At 41.6% G+C, this 22,177-nt stretch overlaps 1 protein-coding gene across 6 annotated transcripts in view; it reads left to right on the top strand.

Moving 5' to 3' along the window:
• Nucleotides 1–22,177, top strand: part of LOC130177571 (uncharacterized) — a 104,973-nt gene that overhangs the window by 9,969 nt on the left and 72,827 nt on the right. For 4 of the 6 annotated variants that reach the window (XR_008829035.1, XR_008829036.1, XM_056389445.1 and 1 more), the window contains exon 2: nt 4,781–4,857. The exons of the other annotated variants lie outside the window; for them this stretch is intronic. Coding sequence is in view for 2 of the 4 variants with exons in the window: in XM_056389444.1 (XP_056245419.1) it covers nt 4,801–4,857 (57 nt within the window). In the remaining 2 variants the exon portion in view is untranslated. The remainder of the gene's footprint in view (nt 1–4,780; nt 4,858–22,177) is intronic. 6 annotated transcript variants of the gene reach the window in all.

The following is a 22,177-nucleotide window of genomic DNA, read 5'->3' as shown; positions in this document are numbered from 1 at the left end:
CATGAGCAGATTATACTAGTGACAAATATTTACTCATTTCATCACCCACTAGATGTTTCATTGCACACAACGTTATTTACCACTATGTGAAGATAAATGTTACGCCCCCGTTAGTGTGTGTGTGTGTGTGTGTGTGTGTGTGTGTGTGTGTGTGTGTGTGTGTGTGTGTGTGTGTGTGTGTGTGTGTGTGTGTGTGTGTGTGTGTGTGAGAAAGAGAGGGAGAGTGAGAGAGAGAGAGGGTGGTCTGCCATAGGCCGTATTTGGGGACACATTTATGACCAACAGCAGTTGACAGGGGCAGCGTGTCGATATTTGGGACAACATTGTTTAAATGAAGCCTCGCGCCGCGGTCTGCGCTTCACCGTGTGAGCTGAAATGGGTTCTGTGTTAATTGGGGTGAAGCTGAAGTTGCGGTGAGAGTGAGGGGTGCAGCGTGGAGCGAGTAAGATTGTGGAGGCCTCCGGGGAATGAAATCAAGTCCGTGCGTTCGAGTGATGCCCTACAGCGCGCGCGCTCGCCTCACTGTTTGCGTGTCCCCGGCTCCACTTGTTGGTGTGAAACCACGACAACACATCAGAGCTGTCAGTTGTTTCAGGTGGATTCATCTGCCTCTCTCTCTCTCTCTCTCTCTCTTTCACTCTCTCTCTCTCTCTCTCTCTCTCTCTCTCTTTCACTCTCACTCTCTCTCTCTCTCTCTCACACACACACACACACACACACACACACACACTAATTGTACAACAAAACCAAAAAAAAAAAAATCATAACGATGTTATTCAAATAAATAGTGTATTTTTGCATAAATGTCCCTCACTTCGCCTCAAGCGCTGGACAAATAAAACTATAAATAAAGCAGCAGCAGCAGCTGAAGAGCCTCCATGACTGCTATTATTCATTTCTTATTCATCATATAAGGCAGCATAATTGTTTTTCCCTCCACATGTTGGCTATTAGAGCTGAGGTTAAAGGAAGACATTTTTCTAACAAAGCCTGCTGACAGTTACACTTATTTGAACTTTTGCTGAACACACAGACACATCAAGTCAAATACAAGTGACTCAACTGACTTGAAGATGTGAAGCGTCATAATGCACAGTATGAAGGTCCTAATAGTTTCTGGCATTTTACTAGGCCTACTAAATAGGTGGCAAACGACAGAGCGCTTTAATAATCAAGAAAATGCTATTAAATAATAATAATAAAAAAATCTGCACTATACAACTTAATAATTATTTTAAATGAACAAATCAATCAGTCAATAAATAAATGCATCCCGACTACAACTCTCTGCGGTTATTATGATCACTATTTCCTTTTCTTTCCAAAATAAATTCTTTCCAAGACAACAACAAATTTACTAAGAAATAATTACGGAATGAATTGTTAAAAAATAATGATAATAGATAAATAAATAAATAAATGTCCACATAAACTTTTCCTTGTTCTTCTCAACGCGCTTGTTATTTCAGTTGATGACTTCCATGTGAAGTATGTATGTTTCATGTTGTAGACGGTGTTCACTGCTGTGTGCAGGCCTTTCTTTTTGTGAGTAGCTGCGTCATTATAAAATCCACCAACGCGCCTATATTTCATCTCTGGAGTTTAAAACGTGTCGAGGCTGCACATCCACAGTTCAGCGTCACTTCGTGTCCTTTGGGCCAGATCCGTTTCTCCACGTGACACCTCCCGGACGGGCCTCCTCAGCAGAAATAACAGAGACACTATTAAGAGTTTATCGGCCGCCATGTTTGGAGAGAAAACTTTTAAAACAAACGCCATATCCTCTAATTGAATTTCAACTGCTTTAATGAAATGAATGTGTCCGCTCGCCGGCCTGTGTTATTTATAGTCACACTGGTGTCACTTCGAACAGCGGGCCCGTCTCCCCCACCCAGGCCCTCACCTCCACCCCACCCCACCCCACCACCAAATCTCATCTAATATTTCATTAATAATATTCATTAATGAACAAAAACAAAACAAAACAAATAAATAAATAAACAGTTAAAGGCATAATGCAGTTTAATTAATTCATGTAATGGCTGCACAAATGTAGAAATGCAGAAAATTTAGATTTTCGTGAACTGATTTGAATGAAACTTGGGATGTCAGACATATTTGAATGTATTGATTATGTCACTTGTTTATTTTGATATTATGATATGCATGAGGCTTTAAAGGAGGCTGTTTGTGACAGGTCCTTCAGGGAGGTCCCTCTGTGTCAGTCCACTATTCAGACCACTGTGACCCATATTATTATAAAGTGCAATAAATACATACATCAAATGTCAAATATCAACATATTTACTATAATTGTGTAAGAATGAAAATGTTTCCTTTCTTTCTTTCTTTCTTTCTTTCTTTCTTTCTTTCTTTCTTTCTTTCTTTCTTTCTTTCTTTCTTTCTTTCTTTCTTTATCTCTCCCAGAATCACCCTCTGTCTGTCTGTCTGTCTGTCTGTCTGTCTGTCTGTCTGTCTGTCTGTCTGTCTGTCTGTCTGTGACATGGCTTATGTTGTGTTTGTACTGAAGTAGATGTACAGTCTGCCTTTCCTGTGCAACGCAGCCCCCATGGCCCTTTCATCTGAGTTCAGCGGCCGCCTTTTCTCACACAGATGAATGTGTTTCTGTGAAAGAGCCGGAATGGCTGTCACTTCTCCTGGCACGGCGGAGAAACAAACAAAACCCCCTACTCCTTTAAGGAAGCTGGCGCAGGCACCTCCCATCGGACACAAACACTACAGAGTCAGAAGCACAAATAGCCTCAAAAGCTAAACACTCTCCCTTTCATGCAGAAAGCTTGGCATGACTGGTCCTCTAATGCACACAGAGAAACACAAAGTGGAGAGGTGCAGAGTAAATGACATACTTGAACTTGACTGAGGTGTTCTTATTGTTGTGGTCTCCCTCCAAAAAGTGTTAGAATTCAACTAATCCCTCACAAACTCAGCATCCTCCCCTGCTGTTGCTTTTGCAGCGAGGTTTTCAATATGGCTCCTACACAACACCTTGCCAATTCTGTTTATTTGCCACAATGGGTAATGTGCAGTTAATAGGAAGCGTTTTCAGGTAACTCTCTTTCTGTCGCAGCCAAGGCTCTTCAAGACAGGAGCAGCTGTACCATCAAAGACCAATTTTCTTTACAAAACCAACCAGGCACACACCGGCTAATACCCCCCCCCCTTTTTATATACATATATATATATATATAGTCACAGTTTCAACACGTTTTGGTTTATGCATACTGTAGGTGGAACGTGTATATTGTCAAAACTCCCCCTCACACAAACACCAACACACACATGATCGTAGACTTCCTTTTCCATTCAAAACCACACTCAGCCAAGGAAATTTTCAATTTCCCAACACCTGTAAACATGCTGTTTTACCGCAGCTCCTTTGATCTTCAAACAGACCAGAGCTGAGCCCTGGGGGACACTGTGTAGAAAAGGTGACTGGGTGGTGTGTGTGTGTGTGTGTGTGTGTTTTCTGTTTTATGGGAATGCTGGCAAGTCATGGAACATACCTTGTGGCCATTTTGCTTTTCATATTTTAAGCTCATGATGGAAAAGTCTGCGGTGCGTTCCTCATCATTAAGATCACTTGAGATGAGGCTGGAACAAAGTCAATGTGTGGGCCAGCTCATAGTGAAGTTCAACAACACAGACCAGAGTAACCTACTTTAACCTAAAAACTAAATTACAAATCCATTATTCCAGCTGTACAGGACAATTAGAAAAAAAAAAGACATCAGAAAAATAGATTTGGAACTTTAATAGTTTTTTTTTTTTAAAGCAAGAAAAAGACCAATACAAAGACGGAGACAGAGTGCGACACCAAACTGGCTCATTCTGTGTTGTGTCAAAGTGATCACCCCAAACCTGATCATCATCAGTGAGCTGTTACTCAGAGTCTTTATCTAAAAAGACAGGTAGCCGCATTAAATGAGCACATTTGTGATTTTGAGTATCCAAGTTGCGCAGCACAGCGAACGGCATTGACAGCGACAACAAACTAAAAAGGTCATCGCTAAAAAACAAAAACGTATAAAGATGTGAAAACGTAATCAGGAAGTCGTTACCAGTCATCAAGCTCTGCTGGTTGATCTCAGTGTCTGAACATCCATGGTGACACATTAGAAAAGTTTCTGAATGACTGTCTTTTTTTTTTTCTTTTTTTTTCTTTTTGGGAAAACGATTCATGCCAGTGAACCCGGGTGTGAGCACAGTGTTCATACCACCCCCCCACCCCCCCTTCTTCCTCCCCTCCCCCTTCCCCTCTCTCTCTCTCTTCTGCTGTCACTCACATTCAATTCAGGAGTGATCAGAAAACAAAAGTCACAGCTCATATTCAAACAGATTTATATGACATGACACGGGAATGAGTTGAATATGCCCTCCACATACCCCCCCCTCCCCCAAGCACACACACAAACACACACACACACACACACACCACACACACACACACACACACACACACACACACACACACACACACACACACACAGTAGCCTCCCATCTGTCGCCTGCTATGTTTTCTCTTCTTTTCTTATTTTTTTTCATTTAGATTGTTTTTATTTTTTATTATTGAATATTACAAGACAACCTTTGACACCAGCTTAATCTAAAGGAAACAGTGAGGAGAGTTTTTTTTTTTTTTTTTTGGTAAATTCCCCTTCACTTTGAGATGATTTAATTTCTGATGTGTTGTGACATGACTGTGTTGCATGTTTAATGTCTTAAAACACATCGGTGGTAAAAGGCTGTCTGACTTCCACAGGTTTATCTAATGAGACAGAAATGAAAGAGGACAGGGATCAAACCAGTTGCAGTCCCCATGATGCAGACTCTTATTCAGTAAGTCATTATCACTCTGATCTTAACAGCATTTTCACTGTCTGCTTCTCTCCAGAGGGTTCCATTCACCGGAGGAGACAAACAAATAACACACTGGTGTAGGCTTTGTCACATGCAAATCAGCACTTTATTTTTTTCAGCATTTCAATCAAAAGCAGCATTTGGTCACTAGACTGATATAGACGATCGATTGCATTTACGCTTTTTCTTTTTGATATTTTCCTGCATATTCTGTTTTATTGGAAAAGTGAAGAAGTCGAGCATTTCTTCAGGGTTTATCAGTGCTAGCCTTTCTCCGCAGGGTGCCGCTCAGATTGCACCCCACAGACATTGTCAGTTCTCTGCGAAGAGGCTCTGGTTGCTTACCTCCACTTCTTGAGTGTAGTGGGCTGGAAGGAGCTAATTTGATTGACTTTCACCTCCATTTTTTTTCCTTTCCCCCTCTTTGCCTTATTCCTCGCAGTCCCTTGACAGTGAGAGACCTTTCTGGTCAGTGAGTGTATTGACAGGCAGTCAGTTAGCACTTGACATGTCAATGCCCGGTCCACTCCAGTCCTGTTAGATTCTGGGTGTTTTTTGTATATTTCTCATTGATGCCATTGATTTATTTGCCGGAAATCTAACAGATTGTGGCAGTTTTATCTACTGTATAATGCTCCACAATGTAGTGCCCTTGCAGAACCGTAATACTGGATAATTGTATTAAAGGTTTAAGTTTTATAGGTTTTGTTATTGTTCTTGCATTTAACATGCCTTTATTTATGCGTAGGTCACAATAAAGTGCAGCAGGTTACATTACAAATGAGAACTCCCTCATGAAAGCATTTTGTTGCATTTCTCTACTCTGCAACTGATTGCATATTCTTATGCAAAGCTGTTTCTTTTTCCTACACCCACCTCCTATGTAATTCCTGCCATTTGGCTCTGAAATGTAAAACCAACCAAAGCCAGTCGACCTCCCCTGAGCCCCCAGGGAAAAAAGTCAAGTTTGATAAAAGTCATCAGATTCTTACATTTCCTTTTACAAAACATATTTAACATTTGTAATATTTTCACGTACTCCTGTTTCTTTAGTTGTTGGTAAGTGTAAACAAGTAACTTCAGTAACAGTGGGAGTTTGATTTATTCATTTTAGAAGTTGCGATTTTCTTTTGTTCAGTTTTCTAAGTTAGTAAATGTTTCCAAGAGAAAGGCCAGGGAGTATAGGCCAGAAAAAAAGGGAGTGGCATCATACTGATGGATAGTGGTGTGTTGTGTCTGTCTGCATGTGAGTGCATAAGTGATAAGAAGTGTAAAAAGTGTCAGGGTGCCACGCGTTTGTCAGTGTGCTTTTACTCTTCTCAGTGTCAGGTTTGTGCATATATTTTTTGAAGGATCCATATTTGTCTTGCAGAACATGAATATAAACATGACTCCAAAAAGTGCCTCACGTGCGGCTCTTTGCAGCGCTCCGCTGCAGACTGACATCCCCTCCCGTCTCCTGTTTTTCTCCACTCACCTGCAAAGGAGGCGTTGATGGGTGTGTGGAGCCCCTGTTTTCAGTAGTGTTGGCTAAGTTTACTCCCCACCTAGAGTCTCCCGAGCCGGGGGGAACTGAGGCTTTGCCTGCCCCTGTGGAACTCCCCCCTTCCTGGTCCAGGAGTGCCATGCGGGAGCCCCTGTCCCACCAACACTTGAGAAATAAATCAGACACACTGTTGACAGCAGCTTACAGTGAAGCAGGAGGATGGGGAATTACATGAAAAGAGTGGTATTCATGACAGATATTTTCACGGCAGGTGAAAAAAAACAAGATTTGGAGGAGGGGCTTTTTTTTTCTTTTTTTTAAAGGGTAAACAGTTTGCAGTTTAAACACACTCACATTGAATGAGAAATTCCCCCAAGTGTTAAATATTTGGAAAGTGTCATTGCTGGCTGTTGATAAAAGACAATCCTATGCTGCATCAGGTAGCACTGTAGATGACACATTGAGAAGCATCCTTGTTTTTGTCAGATGCACAAAGATTTTCTCTCAGAATAACAGCCCCTCTCCCCTCCTTGTGCTTTAACACATGCCTCCCGCACTGCCTGAGATATGACATATTTAATGGAAAAGCTATATAGACAGGGGTGGTGTGAAACTAAGGGTGGAATTACTAAAGCTCTAACACTGATACCTTTGGGACTTAGGCCCTAATCAGGTGACTGAGGTGGCAGAGCCCAGGGCAAGAGCAGAATTATGACTATTATGGCATGTTAGCACATGTCTGAGGGTGGAGTGGACAGACAGACAGATGAGTTCATCAGTGGCAGGATTAGCTAGCTCCCATGCTGATCAGTAACTACCACCCGGCCCTCACTATGTCCTCACGCACAGTGGCCTCTCATTAACAGCGAAGGGAGAGTAATGGTCTATGTACGTATAGGTCGTCTTGCAGAATCATTTGAAAGGCTCTGAGGAGCGGTTAGTGGGGCCTTTTCACATGTTTTCTAAACTAAAGAGAAGGATGTCATGCACGCTGAACTATTACCTTTCCAGCAAATAGGTGAGCATGTTAAAGTGTCCTTTCAGGTCAAACGTCAAAAGCATGGAATGAATATAAAAATGCCTTTTCCATGATTTGATTTTGACTTTGTAACATGACTTTGTAATTAAAAAAAAAGAAAAAAAAAAGAAAAAGCATAATACTATCAGATAACCTTTGGGAAGGAGGCTCTTTAACATTGAGCATTTCACTTGTCTTTCAACATGTGTGTGAAAACATTTCATGCTTTCTGACCGTGTGTGACCCTGCATTGTCAGAGAAAAATGCACTGTAAGCTGGTAGGCATGTCAAGCCACAGTATGGGGTCCTTACTTGTGCTATAATCCCAGCCACGGCCTTTTAACCCTCTATGGCTCGCCATTCTCTCCACTGCTCTCTCCTCTCTCTGCACCTGACAGTGGAACACGGAAAAACAAATGGAGACCTTGAAAACCATAAGGCACTGCTTGTTTGCCCTCTAAGTTGTGCTTTTTTTTTGTTGTTGTTGTTTTTTTCCCTTTACCCAGATAGCTTCACCGTCTGTGTTTGTTTGTAGATTTACTTGTGTTTTGTTTAGAAATATAATATCTTTGGTGGAGTTGGCCCCTCTAAATTCACAGCCTGGGGATGGTATTGATTTGCTGTTCACAGAGTCTGTCTCATCTCTGATAAGGGCTGCAGTTTTTATTCAGGTGAATGTTTTCCACTCCTGTCAGAAAGTCTGTGCATGATGAGATCCTGCGTCACATTAAGGTAAGTCTTTAGACGCAGACTATATCACTCCTCTGGAAGATGCCCCAGAGCTTAATTGTAAAATAAAAAAATTAAAAATCTCCAAAAACTCTCCATGAAATCTGTGTTACAGTTTTGGAGTGGGTGCCATATTATTATTTATTCTTTATTCTCTTATTTACAGGTTGCATAAATTCAATATTCATTAGTCGTAATCTGAAATGACTTAACCACACATCAGGATATAATAATCAATTTTAGGATTACGGCTTGCTATCACACTTTATTGCCCTCCTACATAACAACTACAAATACACTGTGAACTTGATTTCACTTTTTTTCTCTTACCTCCCACCACCCCCCTCTACTTTTACTAATAAAGCCACGTTCCCTGCTGATGGAAAATTGTCGGTTTACCTCGAGCTGCAGGGGGCCTGGCAATCAGTCCTTAGAAAAGCAGTGCCAGGTTAACCTGCTGTGATAGTGGACTCTAGGGACAGTGCCCCACCTCTGCTTGACATGCAGGGGCTCTGTTCACCAATAAGAGGCATGCCTGATGCACAATAGAGTTGTTCCCAGCCTCTTCAGTTTAACGTTATAAACAACAACCTTCTGGTCAGACCCGTGCATGCTTAAAACGGTTTCATTATTTTTCGTACCCTTCCTGATTGAATTTCTGGTTTTTGATTGTGACGAGCCCGATGCATTTGCTTCCTTTATCGGGGCTTTCTTTCTTCCACTTCCTGATTTCGTGTGAAAGGCTGATTGTTTTGATTGCCTTGCTACCTTTCTAGCTAAGCTAACAATAGTGCCATACATCAGAAACACAAAAGGAAAGCTTTTGAGAGTCAATCTCGCCCATCTCCTAGAGGAACTGTTAATGGGACACTTACAGTATGGGGGTTCACAAGTCTAGGATGGAGATGCGCAATCGCTAGTTGCATTTCTACACCCCTCTCTACTGAACTATAGGGCCAGGCTGAATATAAGGAATTGCATGACTTGAACAATAGACAGTAACCTAGAAGTGCTTCAAGTGGTTCGTAACCCGAGCACGTCACAGCATTTCTAATGCAGATGCTTTCTGCTATCTGCTTTCTGCACAAGCTATGCAAAACTGGAAGAGCACTGGAATTGGACAATTTACCTGTTGTTGGATTTAGATTCATGTCTATGGAAAAGAGTATTTACATCACAATACACAGCCATCATTGAGCCCACAATGCAAATTTTTTTTTTTTTTTTTTTTGGTAGAGTTTACAGCGCGTCGGGCTGCTCTGCTACTGTTTCCAGCCACAGATGGAGCAGCGGTTTACCCTCACAGAAGGGGTCATTATCAATCAGACTCCAGAACACACTGCAGCGTCGGGTCATTTTACCCAGCTAAAGCCACTGAGAGGCTGAAGTGTGTAGTTGGCATGGTGTCAGGAACCGAGGTGTCATCTGCAAGCTAATCACATTTCTCATGCACTCCCCTTCGTATTGACTTGACCACATTTGACTTAATGTAGTGAATTAATTAGAGTGAATTGAATCTAGGAGCTCTCCAGCTAGCAAGAAAATCAGTCAGGAAACCAGTTTGTGACGGCTCGCATCAGACTTTTTGTTCCTGTCTTCGTCCCACTCAACTGTAGTCTACTTTTCTCCGATCAATTAATAGCCATTGAGTGGCATTCTTACCTTGCACTTCTATTATAAAGGGTAAATGAAGAGTTTCTTTCACATAATGTGATCATTATATCCTATTTATGCTTGCAGGTTTAGCTTTTTAGAGGATGAATCCTAATGATGGCAACCTTAGCTCCACTATGAGGTTGATATGTTTGGCTCACTGGCAGCCAAATGTCTGTACAACAACTGGATACATTCATGTCCTCCTCAGGATGTGTGTGTACTTTGTTGATCCTCTGTCTTTTGATCTCGCAGTGACATAAGTTCAAGGTTTAATATCCTTATCAGCCTTAGCTATACTTTATGATTAGCGCTAAATAGCAAATGTTAGCATGCTAGCTGAAAGTGCGCTGGAGCCCAGGATGTCTTACGCTGAGGATGTTTATTGAAGCTTGATCGAGGAGCATGGAGGAATAATCAATACGGACTTCTGTGCATGATGCCACCCCAATTTTGAGGAAAGGGACCCCTGTGGTTATTCTTTATGCAGTTCCAAAGACTGCTATAGATAGCCTACGCCACATATTCAGTCAAATCTCTGAATAGAAGAAGGAGAGGAGGGATGTGTGAGCATTCTATTGGTCCATTAACCATAAACAAGTAAACATGATTTACACGCGCCCAGGTGCTGGTCTCAACACCAGGCCACTTGTTACAGATCCATCCAAGGTCTTCTGTTATCAATCGTGGCTCCAGCAATATCAGCAGAAACCACAGCTGTATCTTACCTCCTGTAAGATTTAATGCAGTAACTGTGGCACTGTGACCTATAGGGGTCTCATATTGACCTTTCACCCCGAGCGGCAGGCGGAAATGTTTGCATGTTTCCTGCCGAACATCGACACATTAACACTGTCATTGTGACTATGCTAATGTTAGCATTTAACTCAAAGTGCTACTGTGCCTGAGTAAAGCCTCACTGAGCCACTATAGACGGCTGTAGTGTTGCTTAGTCCAACTCTGTCTCCTAGAATTGACATTCATATACAACTCAACTGTTTTGCCAGTTATGTTGTCGTGGCAACGTATTTGCTGGAGATCTGATATTTTGGTGGGAAACAAGAAAGTCGTCTGTGAACGTTCTACCGATACCCTCGGTGTCGATATATCTGCACCTTGCCAAATATGTAAATGAACAACATTACCTCATTCCATTAATGTAAAATGTAATCCAGGTGCAATTCTGCTTCCTATCAAATATTTGCTGTTACAAATGAATTGCGTATAAACGCGAGTTATAGGAGGCAGAGCTGTTTCGTCTAGTGGAGAAATAACTTGTTATTGGAGTTAAAGAGGAGGCTGTTGTAGCACTTGGCCAAAAGACAAATCGACAACAAGTGGCTTATAAAGCTCCTGCACTCCGAGCTGCTGCTGTTCTGATGCAGTTGGTGCTAGGATTCCAAGAATATACCTCCCCTGTGTGTTGTTGTCTGTCACTTAATTAGCTTCCAGTTTTACCACCACATGCTCCACAGGTATATTTGTTTGTGTTTGTGTTCATATGCAGCAGAGAGACCATGCAGGTGCTGTTTGTTTTCTAAATTATAACCACCGTGTTTATGTTTGTTTATGTATATCTTACCATGTGTGAAAAGAAAGCAAGACTACGAGAGCGACAGATACATGTTTCATAAATATTGCAATTGAAAAAAAAAAATTCAGGTTGTAAATTACTTTGAAAATGATATTTTCTGCCCAAAAAAAAAACACAGCGAAACATGAGAACAGATTCATATTTCAGAGCTGACGTTGGAACGAAGACACAGGAGGCAAGTTGTTTTCTGACAGAAACAAACCGAGTATATAGAATAAGAATAACTTGACTTCCAAGAATAAATATCATTAATGAAACATAGGCTGAGTCCTGAATGCATTCCTCTGCTTTCCCACTTCAGATAAATTCATGTTTACCTTCTTTGGCCCCTGGCTTTAATTTGTGAGCAAGCCTGACCTGACACTGTGTTGGGATATTCATCGCATCCCTTTGAGTCAATTCATTTAATTATACCATTCTGCCCAGGGTGCCAGCACAGAGCAGCATCTGAATGTTGCTCGTTCAATCTGCATGTATAAACAATGTCAGCAGCCAGGAGGAGCTAAGATGACCAATGGACACTCTCTGGTACATCGGATACGTATATTTGCAGGGGAAGTTTGTGTGACTCCATGGAAAAGCAGCTGAGTTTCTCGGAGAAGATGATCCATGTGCGGTGTAAATGGCAAAAGGCCTCTTCTGCACCACAAACTCGGTTAATTGGGAGGAAACAGCAGTTGAGATTAGTGTGGAGAGGAGATGAGTGTGTAACCATTAAAAGGCTCCCCTAGTTCTTTCTAGATGTAGTAAAAAACACATTGCTTTCACACTTATCAGCGACAAGAATTTTTTTTTTTCACGTTAGCATCTTTTGTGACATATGTGAGATCATACAGTCCTCCTCGCCTCCTCCTCCCTCTCTAGCTGTGTTGCACATCTGTGTGGTCCCGCTGTTCAGTTCAGTTCACACGTGTACGTGCTTAAACCAAATTAAATTCCGGAGAGAAAAAAAGAAATCCAATAGGTAATAAATCATGACAGTAATTTTCAAAACAGGTAGCAGCAACCAGAATGTGAAGCAAGGTGGCTAAGTGAAGTGAAAATGAGTGAGTTCAAGAGATCTTTTGCTTTTCACTCGAAAGCTGTTCTTTTGCTGCTCAGGAGTTCAGATCTTGAGCTGCAGTGAAACTTAAGTTCCTGCCAAGTAGCGCGTCAATGTCAGCGGAGTCCTCCTCACACGTGGAGTACGTTCACATTCCTGGCACCATCCATCTGTTAAAAAGTGATGGCTTTTTGTCATTCAGACATACGTGACTTTTACATTAATGTTCCTTTGGCTTTATTCAGACATGACAGCACATTTATGGAGAGAGCTGTGTGTGCTTGAACAAGTTTTGGCACCTAGTGCACAAGAGGAAGCAGGGAGCAGAGAGAGGGAACAGCAGGGGGTTAAAAATGTTATGATAGCAAGGAGGAAGACTGTTCTCCGCTTTTACAAGTTTATTTTAAAAACTTATTTTGCCGTTGAAGACTTAATTAATGGCCGTTGCGAGGTCGCCCCCTCTGCTCATTGTGAATCTGGTCGTACCTTTGGATCATTCAGTGTATAAAAGATTGAATTATTATAATATCTGACAGCAAATGTGTCTTCTAAATTTGATTTTGTACAAAATGTGATTGCGACCGAATTGTGTCTTCTGTTAACATACTGAGGAAGGTGGTTAATTTACGTATTTGGCCAAGTCACAAAAAATGTATACAGAAAATATAAGTAAAACGTTCAAAGACAATGTGTCTGTTTTCTGCCAAATCACCTGATCTTGCAGTACAATATCCTCTTGTAGTGACTACAGCAATATCACTGTTTTATGGTTATGTTTAGGCACTGACAGCACTTAGGGAAGGGAAAGATCGTGGTCTGGTTTTAATACACAAAAAAGTTCACAGTGACTTCAGACACAACACGTTTCTTTACATTTAAACCAAACCACAGCGTTTCCCTCACCTTAACCAGAACGATGTGGTGCCTAAACCTAACCACAGACAAGGCTTTGGATGTGACCCTCAGTCTTGTACTTTGTGCATCCACCAACCACCTCAGCCCCCTTCTGGCTAGTGATTGCGTTCTTAGCAAAACATATTTACTGTTGCAGTTATGTTGTATAGAAACATATTTTTCGAAGAGACAGGGTTTGCTGACAGAGTGCAAGCGCTGAATGGCAAGACCTTATGTTAATCTGACAGAATTCATGTCAGACTTGCTAAATTGTGATCAGATTAACATAAATGTCTGCAAGGGGCTTGTCTCTGTATTGTCAACAGTGCTGATATTAAACTGCCATGGAGCTTTCTTGGCAGGGACCCATAGAATACCAGACCATCCTCTACAAGTGAAAGATCTATTGCCTAAATATTATTCTAGCAGAGACAAAATCATCTTTTCTAACTAAATGGGCAAAAGTGCAATAGACCTTTTGAAGATTACACAGAATAGCATTTATTTATATAGTGTGTGGTCAATGTGAAAATGAATCCCTTATTTTATGAAGTAAGTGAACTAAACTGAATATCTTCCTGTTTCAGAACAGTATACAACTGCAGGCCTCTCGAAAGTTCCCTGAATACAGTACTAAATCAGAAATCTACCTCACTGAAAACGGAATAATACAGAATAACTGAAATACATGACAAAACCACTTGTCATCACAAGAGTAGAGCTCTTATTTTACACCCATTGCTGTCTGGTATTTACAACAGCTGCAGGTTTTGCACCCAAAGCTCAAAACAAGAAGTATCCATTTTTAGATTAGCAATGGAAGTCATTATTTGAGACGTTCATAGTGTGCGATGGACATTATGTTCAGTAGATGGGGGGGAAAATGGTGGCAATGGTTGCTCGGATTGGCCCGCTCCCAAAAGCCTCTTGTGGCTGCCACAACATGGAAGCTGAGGAGGAGTAGGAGGCGACGGGAGGAGGAGGAGGCGAAGGAGGAGGTGGAGGAGGAGTATAGAGGCGAGCGCAAGCTGTGAGTCTGAAAGAGGCCAGATTCAGCTCTCAGCCGGGCAGCGGCTTAGACATACCCCAAACTCAAAACCCTGGAAACAGTCAAGAAACATGGCCGTGGCAGAAAGGGAACAGTGGGGAAAGAGAAGGAGCAATAGACTGATAGAAGTAAAGGGGAATATGGGATATGGAATGTCAACATAGAAATTGAGAATAAGTAGGCTTTTTTTTTTCTTTTTTTCTTTTTTTTTTTTGGAGGAGCTCTGGATCGGCGATCAGTCGTCAGGGTGACATGGGTGCACATGCCTGTTGGGAGAAAAGTGGGCAAGGGTTTTCTGGAGAGTGGATCAGAAGGTGAAAGAGTCAGCACCACGCATGTTTTCATAGCACAAGAGAGAGAGATGAAGGACGTGCGGCGTAAAGGGGAGATATGGTGAAGATGGATGTAGTTATGCAGGTTGTCCAGAGCGGTTTGAGCGGAGCGATCGAACAGTGACGACCTATGCAGATCATGAGCCATGTCACTATATTCATTTTCTTAAAAACCCTGCTCCCATCCTGAACACGTAGCCACGCACTGAGCCCACTGCTGCCACCTTCTCACCACATGAGCACATTTGCCATCTCCCTCCCTCCCTCCTCTACATGCAAAAAGGTATATATTCTGAGTGAATTTTAAAGGCAGAATAAATTATTTAACAAAACATAGAGGGGGGGATGGTGGGGAGAGGAGGGGGGACAACAAAACCACTGCGGGTGGTAATTCAAAGCAAAAAAAGAACTGAGACCGGCTTGTGTTAACTGAGATTATGCTCCGTGGCTGAAATACAGTGCAGAAATTCCACTGTCTCTGGCTTTCATGTCGAGGATGAAAATGAGATGTGTTGAACCAAGACTTGCAGTGGTAACATGGTGATAAACAAACAAAACGCCACATGAATACCCAATTAGTGCTTTGAGTGAAAGCCTAATAGCATGTTTGGGTAGTTGGAGTAACCAAAACCACCGGTTGGCCGCTCTCCACGGCCTCATCACAGTTCATCATGCACTGTGGCTTATGCACTGCGAGAGATTCGACACTGCTCTGCGACCACGACGAGTGCTTCACATGGAATTTTTGCAAGGACATTTTTTTTTTTTTTTTTTCACACACCAAGCTGTTGTATCAAGACAATAAGATGTGTCTGTTTTGTCTAATTTGAGATGTGAGATCAAAAAGAGTGTTCTCTCTCTCTGAGGAGGACATATTTGAATTGGTGGATTTGGGCTGTGTGTATTCTTTGGCTTTGTGAATATCTTTGCTGTGCTGAAATGGTCCCTAAGCTCTTTTTCCAGTCCTGCAGTTTCCTGGTGATGACTCTGAGGAGCAAGTTATGTGTGTGGCGGTGTTTGTTCATGAGCAAGTCTTCTTAATTCTGCTGCTGATTTGGAGCCAAAATTGTAATAGGGGTCTGACATCTTTGTTTTTTTTTTTTGGAGTAATTTGAATTTTGGAGTGCTCCACACACAGCTGTGAACTTGTGTGTATCTCTGCAGTATGGGCAACAACAACATGTTTTAAGAGAAAATGGAGAGATGAATAAATGAAGAGCAACGTCCAAAAGAGAGCACTCATATTTTTAAGCACCTTAAATCCAGCCCCCCAGACACCCTCCATTCCACAGCCCCCCCAAACCCAAGAGCTGAACCCAGGAAAAAAGTCCCTTATGCCAGGTGGTGCTGAGACTAAGTGCCCCCTCTCAACACCTTGCTTTCTAAACACCAATCAGAGTAAACCAAATCACAACACATTGTAAAGAAACACTAGAAAGAAGAAACTGAAAGCCAAACTAGATTATGGATGTTATCTGTCCCTAAACAGAGATGATGAACTGGCAGAATATCTCGTAACTGTTAAAAGCTGCGCTTCTATTAACCTGCTTAAACGCAATTTGAAATTGTTAAATTAAATGGTATGGAAACAGATGAAGCAATATTTTGCAAAAATTGAAATGTTAACATTTTTTTTAGCATTCAAGTTGCGCCACCTATTGTGTCACGCCACAGGGAGCCAGTTCCAAACTGCTGGAAATCCATCGTCACGTTTATCACATCATTCGCAATTGTCTCAACTTTCCTAAAAAATGATCTATGTTGCGCAAAACTGCAATTGAAACCAAGCTAGAGATAGAAAGCAGAGGCAGATTTACTGTAGAGGCTCAGTGACCACAAGCTGGCAATCGAACAAGGACAACACATAAACAATCATGGCAACCCAAAGAAAACAGAACATGTAGTCACTGTTCGACAGGCGAGGTTGAGACAGAGATGCACTTCCTCTTACAATCTAAATCCTTCAATGAACTTAAGAACATTTACTTTAACCAACTCACCTTTGTAATCCCAAATTCCAATGAACTAAATGACGTATCCAAATTAAAAAATACTCCTAGGACCTGAGGGTCAGTGAGTGACCTAGACACACACACACCCACACAAATAATATACTCTAAATATATAATTAATGCATATGTGTATATAAATCTTGCTGGTGTGTGTTGCATTATGTATTTAGTAATTCTGGAAATTGTATTTTGATGCTTTGGCAATGGTTTTTCTCAAACTGTCATGCCAATAAAGCACCTTAGAATTTGAATTTAAAGAACAAGAATGAAAAATAATTAAGTTTGCATTTAGGCAAGCTCCTCCTCGCTTTCCTCTCTCATTTAGTCGATTTCTCGCGCCATCGCCGTTGTCTGTGTGAGTAGCAGGGAAACTCGCGTCAAATTGTCCGTCTTGCTTGTGTGAAGATAACCTGTCTCTCCAGAGGTGTTCTAATATGGCAGATGGTACTAATTATCAAGGGTCACACACACACACCCTCAAACACACACAAAGTGTTTTAGGATATTAGTGGAGTGAAAATACCTCTTAATATAGCTTCTAATATATTTTGTGAAAAATCTTGCAGATGCCAGAGTTCACACGTAACAGGGGATGGAATTAGTTGATGACGCTGCGGAGAGCGTGCGCGCTGCAGTCTTTTTTAATTTCACCCGCACTGGAAATTTTCCTCTGCTCTTCATAGATCGAGCGAACTTCTATTTCCGTGCAGTTTGTCGAGTTTCATTATGTTGCTATGTGAGCGACTCAACTTCATTGCACCTGCAAAGGAAAATGAAGTGAAATTTCTTCTTTTTTTTTTAATTTTCACCTTCTCTTCCATCTCTGATTTCGCTCATATCCTCGTACACGTGCACATGCTCACAGACACTCACACACACACACACTCACAGTGTGGGGCATATTCTCGGCTGTGTTTAAATGTCCTCCACTTAACGGTGGCTGCAGTTCCTGGTTCTATGCATTAACCTTTGCAGTGGTATTTAATTAAAGGTCCACACCTGTACCACCACCTTCTCAACCCCCTATCCTTCGCCCCCTCCTCCTCAGCAGAGTCAGGGCTAACTGAAGGCATGCTGTACATCCATGGCAATTAGCATGACCTTAAAAACACCATGAGGGCCATGGCACTCACCCCCTGCACATTCCCCTTTGCCCTGTGGACCACTAGCTCTGCTTGTCCTTCTTTCTGACCCTGGTGTGCTGTGGCTATGCTCACACTCAGTGGGGTCTAACCGGTTATTGTGGGCCTTCTGCTCCACGGGGCCCTGGGGGACCACATCAGCACACAAGTAGAGGTCACAGGTTCCCTAGGTTCCTTAAGGGAGCTTCATTGTGCGCTAACCCCAAATCATCATTACTCAAATGGGATTCAAATTGTTGCCTTTAAGGATAGTCCACTTTGAGGCATGCTAAGACATTTTGAATTTTATTTTCCACAGCACCAAGGGGGTTCCTACAGCCTGTTCCACTGTCCCTGAAATTACTTGTTAGTGGTGAATGCTTGCATCTTGCCTTACACCTTGCCTTCAGTGCAGAACAGAAATAACAGTAGTCTCATGTAACTGAATAATCTCATCTCAAAGCTGCGAAGAACTAGGCAGACCTTTGAGGTTGGATTATTTTGTTACACGTGCTGTTTGCAAAGGTCACGACTCCGTGCTACTGATTTGTAACAGCAAAGAAGTTTTGCAAGAAATGTAATACCACCTGTATTACATTTCTCTATTACATCACCGCCTGTATAACAGATCTGCCAAGTCACAAAAACTGAACTGTACATATCAGCAAATATTCAGCAACAACGTATTCTTTCATTTGTTTTCAATATACTATCTGCTCCTGCAAAACAATATCAGCTAGCAGCAACTAAAGCATGATAAAACTTTTTTATAGTCTTATGTATTGGCACTCACAGCACTTGGTTGGAGAGAGATCATCGTCTTGGTTGAAGACCCCCTTGTGGCATGACCTACGACCTCTACCTACGCTTAAACAAAGTGGTTTTCTCCAACCAAAACCTGACATCATTTTACCACAACTTTTAAAAATATGCACGATACATAAATGTAGCACTTCGTAAACTAGAAAAACTTTCTCAGCGAATATAATCCAGGCAGGACCCTCACCCAAACATGTAAATGGCAAAACGAATCAGCCGTACGTAGACGTCATTTCTAGGAGACATGGATTAAGGTCAAGAATGAACTCCTACGCTCAAGCAGTAGTTTCCTAAGTACTTCCAAAAACTTTATCTTTTGACACTTGCATAAAAAACAAACCTGCCGGTAGCACATTGCAGTCATGACAACTGAGAAATCATCATATTAGGCTAAGTTATAGTCAGTAGTTAGTAGGTGGCCATTCCTACTTATATGAGAGCTTTTTCAGATTTGCTTACAGTACAGTGCAGGGGCTGCAATAGCAGTGGTCGCACTTATTGACCAGATAAATGTCTTGAATAGAGTCACACGCCCACACATGATTAGCCACTCATATGTGCACCCATGCACATATGAGTGTACGCATACGTCCACACACACATTGATAGGCTACTCCTCTAAAGCCTCTGTGGACCCCCTGTGAGGTCAGGAGCACCAGTCCCCCTGTGGTTTTTCCGCCCTATGGTATCATGCTGAGCAGATATTTCTGTCTGCTTGGATGACTCCTTGACATGGTGTTTATTTGGATTGGCAACTTGTTTTCATTTGAATCGATATGCAGCTCAGAGGAAAGAATAGGTCGACTGAGGAGGGGAGTGGCCATCAGGAGCGAGTTCCGATCTGGGCTGACATGGAAAAAACATGGACGGCAGGATGAGGGAAGGAGGGAGGAAAGTGTATCTCCTCACATCATGGATGTCTTCATTTTTTACCCTAAAATTATAATAATGAAAATGCTGTCCCACAAATCCATTATATTTATTACTTGGAATGTATTTGCTTTCATCTAGTCACAAAAAAAGTGAAAACCCAAATGGACAGGCCAGATTTTTTGAGTTTGCTGGTTTTGTTTTGTGTTTTGTATTTGAATAGAATGAATAGTACAAATAATCTGTTTTCTGTGGATCACTTACCCGCCAGCACTGCCAAGGGAAGGCTAATAAAATGTCATCAGAGTGAAATGAGAGTTAAGTGGAGGGGAAAAAGCTGAATATTCACACTCATTTGGCTGACACCTGGGGGACTGCAGTCACTCATGGCTGCATTGATATGCATTGTATTATGTGCTCCTCGCCCGTTCAGACTGACAATCAACAGCTTTAACACCTTTGCTTTAATTTAATTAAAGCTGTGATTGTCAGGGTGAAAACTTGATTTGCACACGTACATGCAATCACGTGTGTGCTTGCCCACGCATATGCACAAAACACAAGGGTCATTGTACATGGAGGAGGACCAATTATTTCTGTATGGATAATTAGACGACTTAAATGATCATACAAGTTAGAGTAGACATGGAGAGAAAAGTGGCAGGCCCACACATTCACAATTGAATCACCGACATTTGTCTTTTTTTCTTTTTACATTAAAATTTTGTGAGTGCCCCTTTTCCTCAGGTTGACACCCTCAGGCTTTCTTGCCAAATCAGAACAGAAGCTGCCTCGAGGCTCGTAGCTTGGATCAACATTTCCCATTCCAAGTCTCTGTGGTGGGAAGATGCATATTTAACCCATGTACTGTGTGTTCGTGTATAGAGTCAGAACATTTTCCCATCCAGTGCCTCAGTGGACTGACGTTTTAGTGAGAGTGAATGGAGCACGTGAATCACTGGAAATGTAGGATGAGAAAAAAAAACAAAACAAGTAATCTACTCTACTATGAGTCTTCAAGGGGTCATTGTATATTCCAGAATAATGAAAATGCCAATTTAGTCGTGCATTTTTCACATTCAGTGTATTTATAGACTGTTTTATTCCAGCCAGGAAAGAGTGAGTTCACATACTGAGCATTATAAACAGATGCAAAACAACTAGAGCTAAATATCAAACATTTCTAAAAAAAATCCATGGTCATCTTTTAATCTTTGCTTAAAAGATGGTCTTGGTGGCATTTGCGTAACATTAAACGACCACAGAAAGAAAGACGCAGCGAGGTGATGAAAGTGTAGTCAGGTTTTTCTGAGCGAGTGGGATCACCACGCTAGTTTCCTCACCCTCTTTCATTACAGACTGGTCTTTTAGACCTTAATGACCACAGTTGTTTTTAACACTGATTTGTTGTAGGTTTGTTTCATTTCCATGTACCTCAACTTTGTTCAAATAGATGAATGACTCTCACAAGACCAGCTTTGCATTTGTGGTGTGATCATTCCATTTTCAAAGCGACAGAAAGGTCAAAGGTGAAGCAATGTGAAAGTTCGAGGGTAAACTTGAGCTTCATTATACTTATGTGTGCATCGGTTCTGTGTTACGTCGTAGCAGATACGTATGTGGCTCTTCGAAAATATAATTACACACTAACCTGCAGCTCCCCGGCTCTTTAGTCAGTCTGTAGTGGCTCCCTAGATTAAAAAAAAAAAAAGGGAATGGGTAACATGTTTAAAAATGTTTTAAACATTTTGCTTTCATTGTTGCAGGAATAAAAATGACAGTTTGAGTTATTTGATGTGGGGTTGTGTGAAGTACTAGATTCGGATCGGTGCCGTCTCAGTATTGAGGAGCAGCCGAGAGAGAAGCTGAGCACAGAAGCTGAGCGATACGCTGCTGTGGATGAGGCCCATGGCAGATAAAAATAAATAAATAAATAAACGTCTTTTAACCACTTTAAAAATAAGCCCACCGAAAAAAAACCTATATCAGTTAAAGTGTGAGCTTTGTTTTGAATATTTTCACCGCTTTATCTTGCTGCCAAACCCCCTTTCCTTTGGAAGTACATTTTATCAACTGATGTATTAGTTTGCACGAGCGCACCTACGCTTGGCTCTTTCTGACTCAAGCAGCTGATCTTACATGGGCTTGTGCGTAGTAGTACAGTAATTCAACTGTTTAGAGAATGTAGTTCCTAAGGAAAGGGCTGTTTGACAGCGAGATAAAGCAGTGAAGATATTCATTAAAAAAAGAAATCTGAATCTACTGCAAGTAATACAATGACTATGTCTAAGTACTGACTAAGTACCTCACACCTGTATCAAATAACCCGAACTATCACTTGAAGTCCCCCTTACCCAGTTATTAAAATATATAGGCTATACATTGAATAACAAAAATGTTTTAACACTTTGTTGCCATGTGAATCATATGCTACATCACAGCCTGGCGCCTTTTTGCCAAACACAATAGCAGTGGCTTGAATGGGTTTTGACAGATTCGTTAACTTTCATTGCCACTATGGCTGATTTACTGGCACGTTTGACCCACAGCGAGAAGTCAGAAAATGTAATGTTGTAAGGCATTCCCAGAACATGTGAACTGCATTTGCTGAAAAGGGGGCTCAAAGAAAGAGTGCAGTTTCGAGACTGTTGCGGAAAGCAGAGCAAAGAGAGGGTAGTTGT

The sequence above is a fragment of the Seriola aureovittata genome, chromosome 11 (genome assembly GCF_021018895.1).
Source record: "Seriola aureovittata isolate HTS-2021-v1 ecotype China chromosome 11, ASM2101889v1, whole genome shotgun sequence".
Lineage (NCBI taxonomy): Eukaryota > Metazoa > Chordata > Actinopteri > Carangiformes > Carangidae > Seriola > Seriola aureovittata.
The sequence above is the reverse complement of the archived record's forward strand: the minus strand, read 5'-3'. Positions and strand labels throughout refer to the sequence as shown.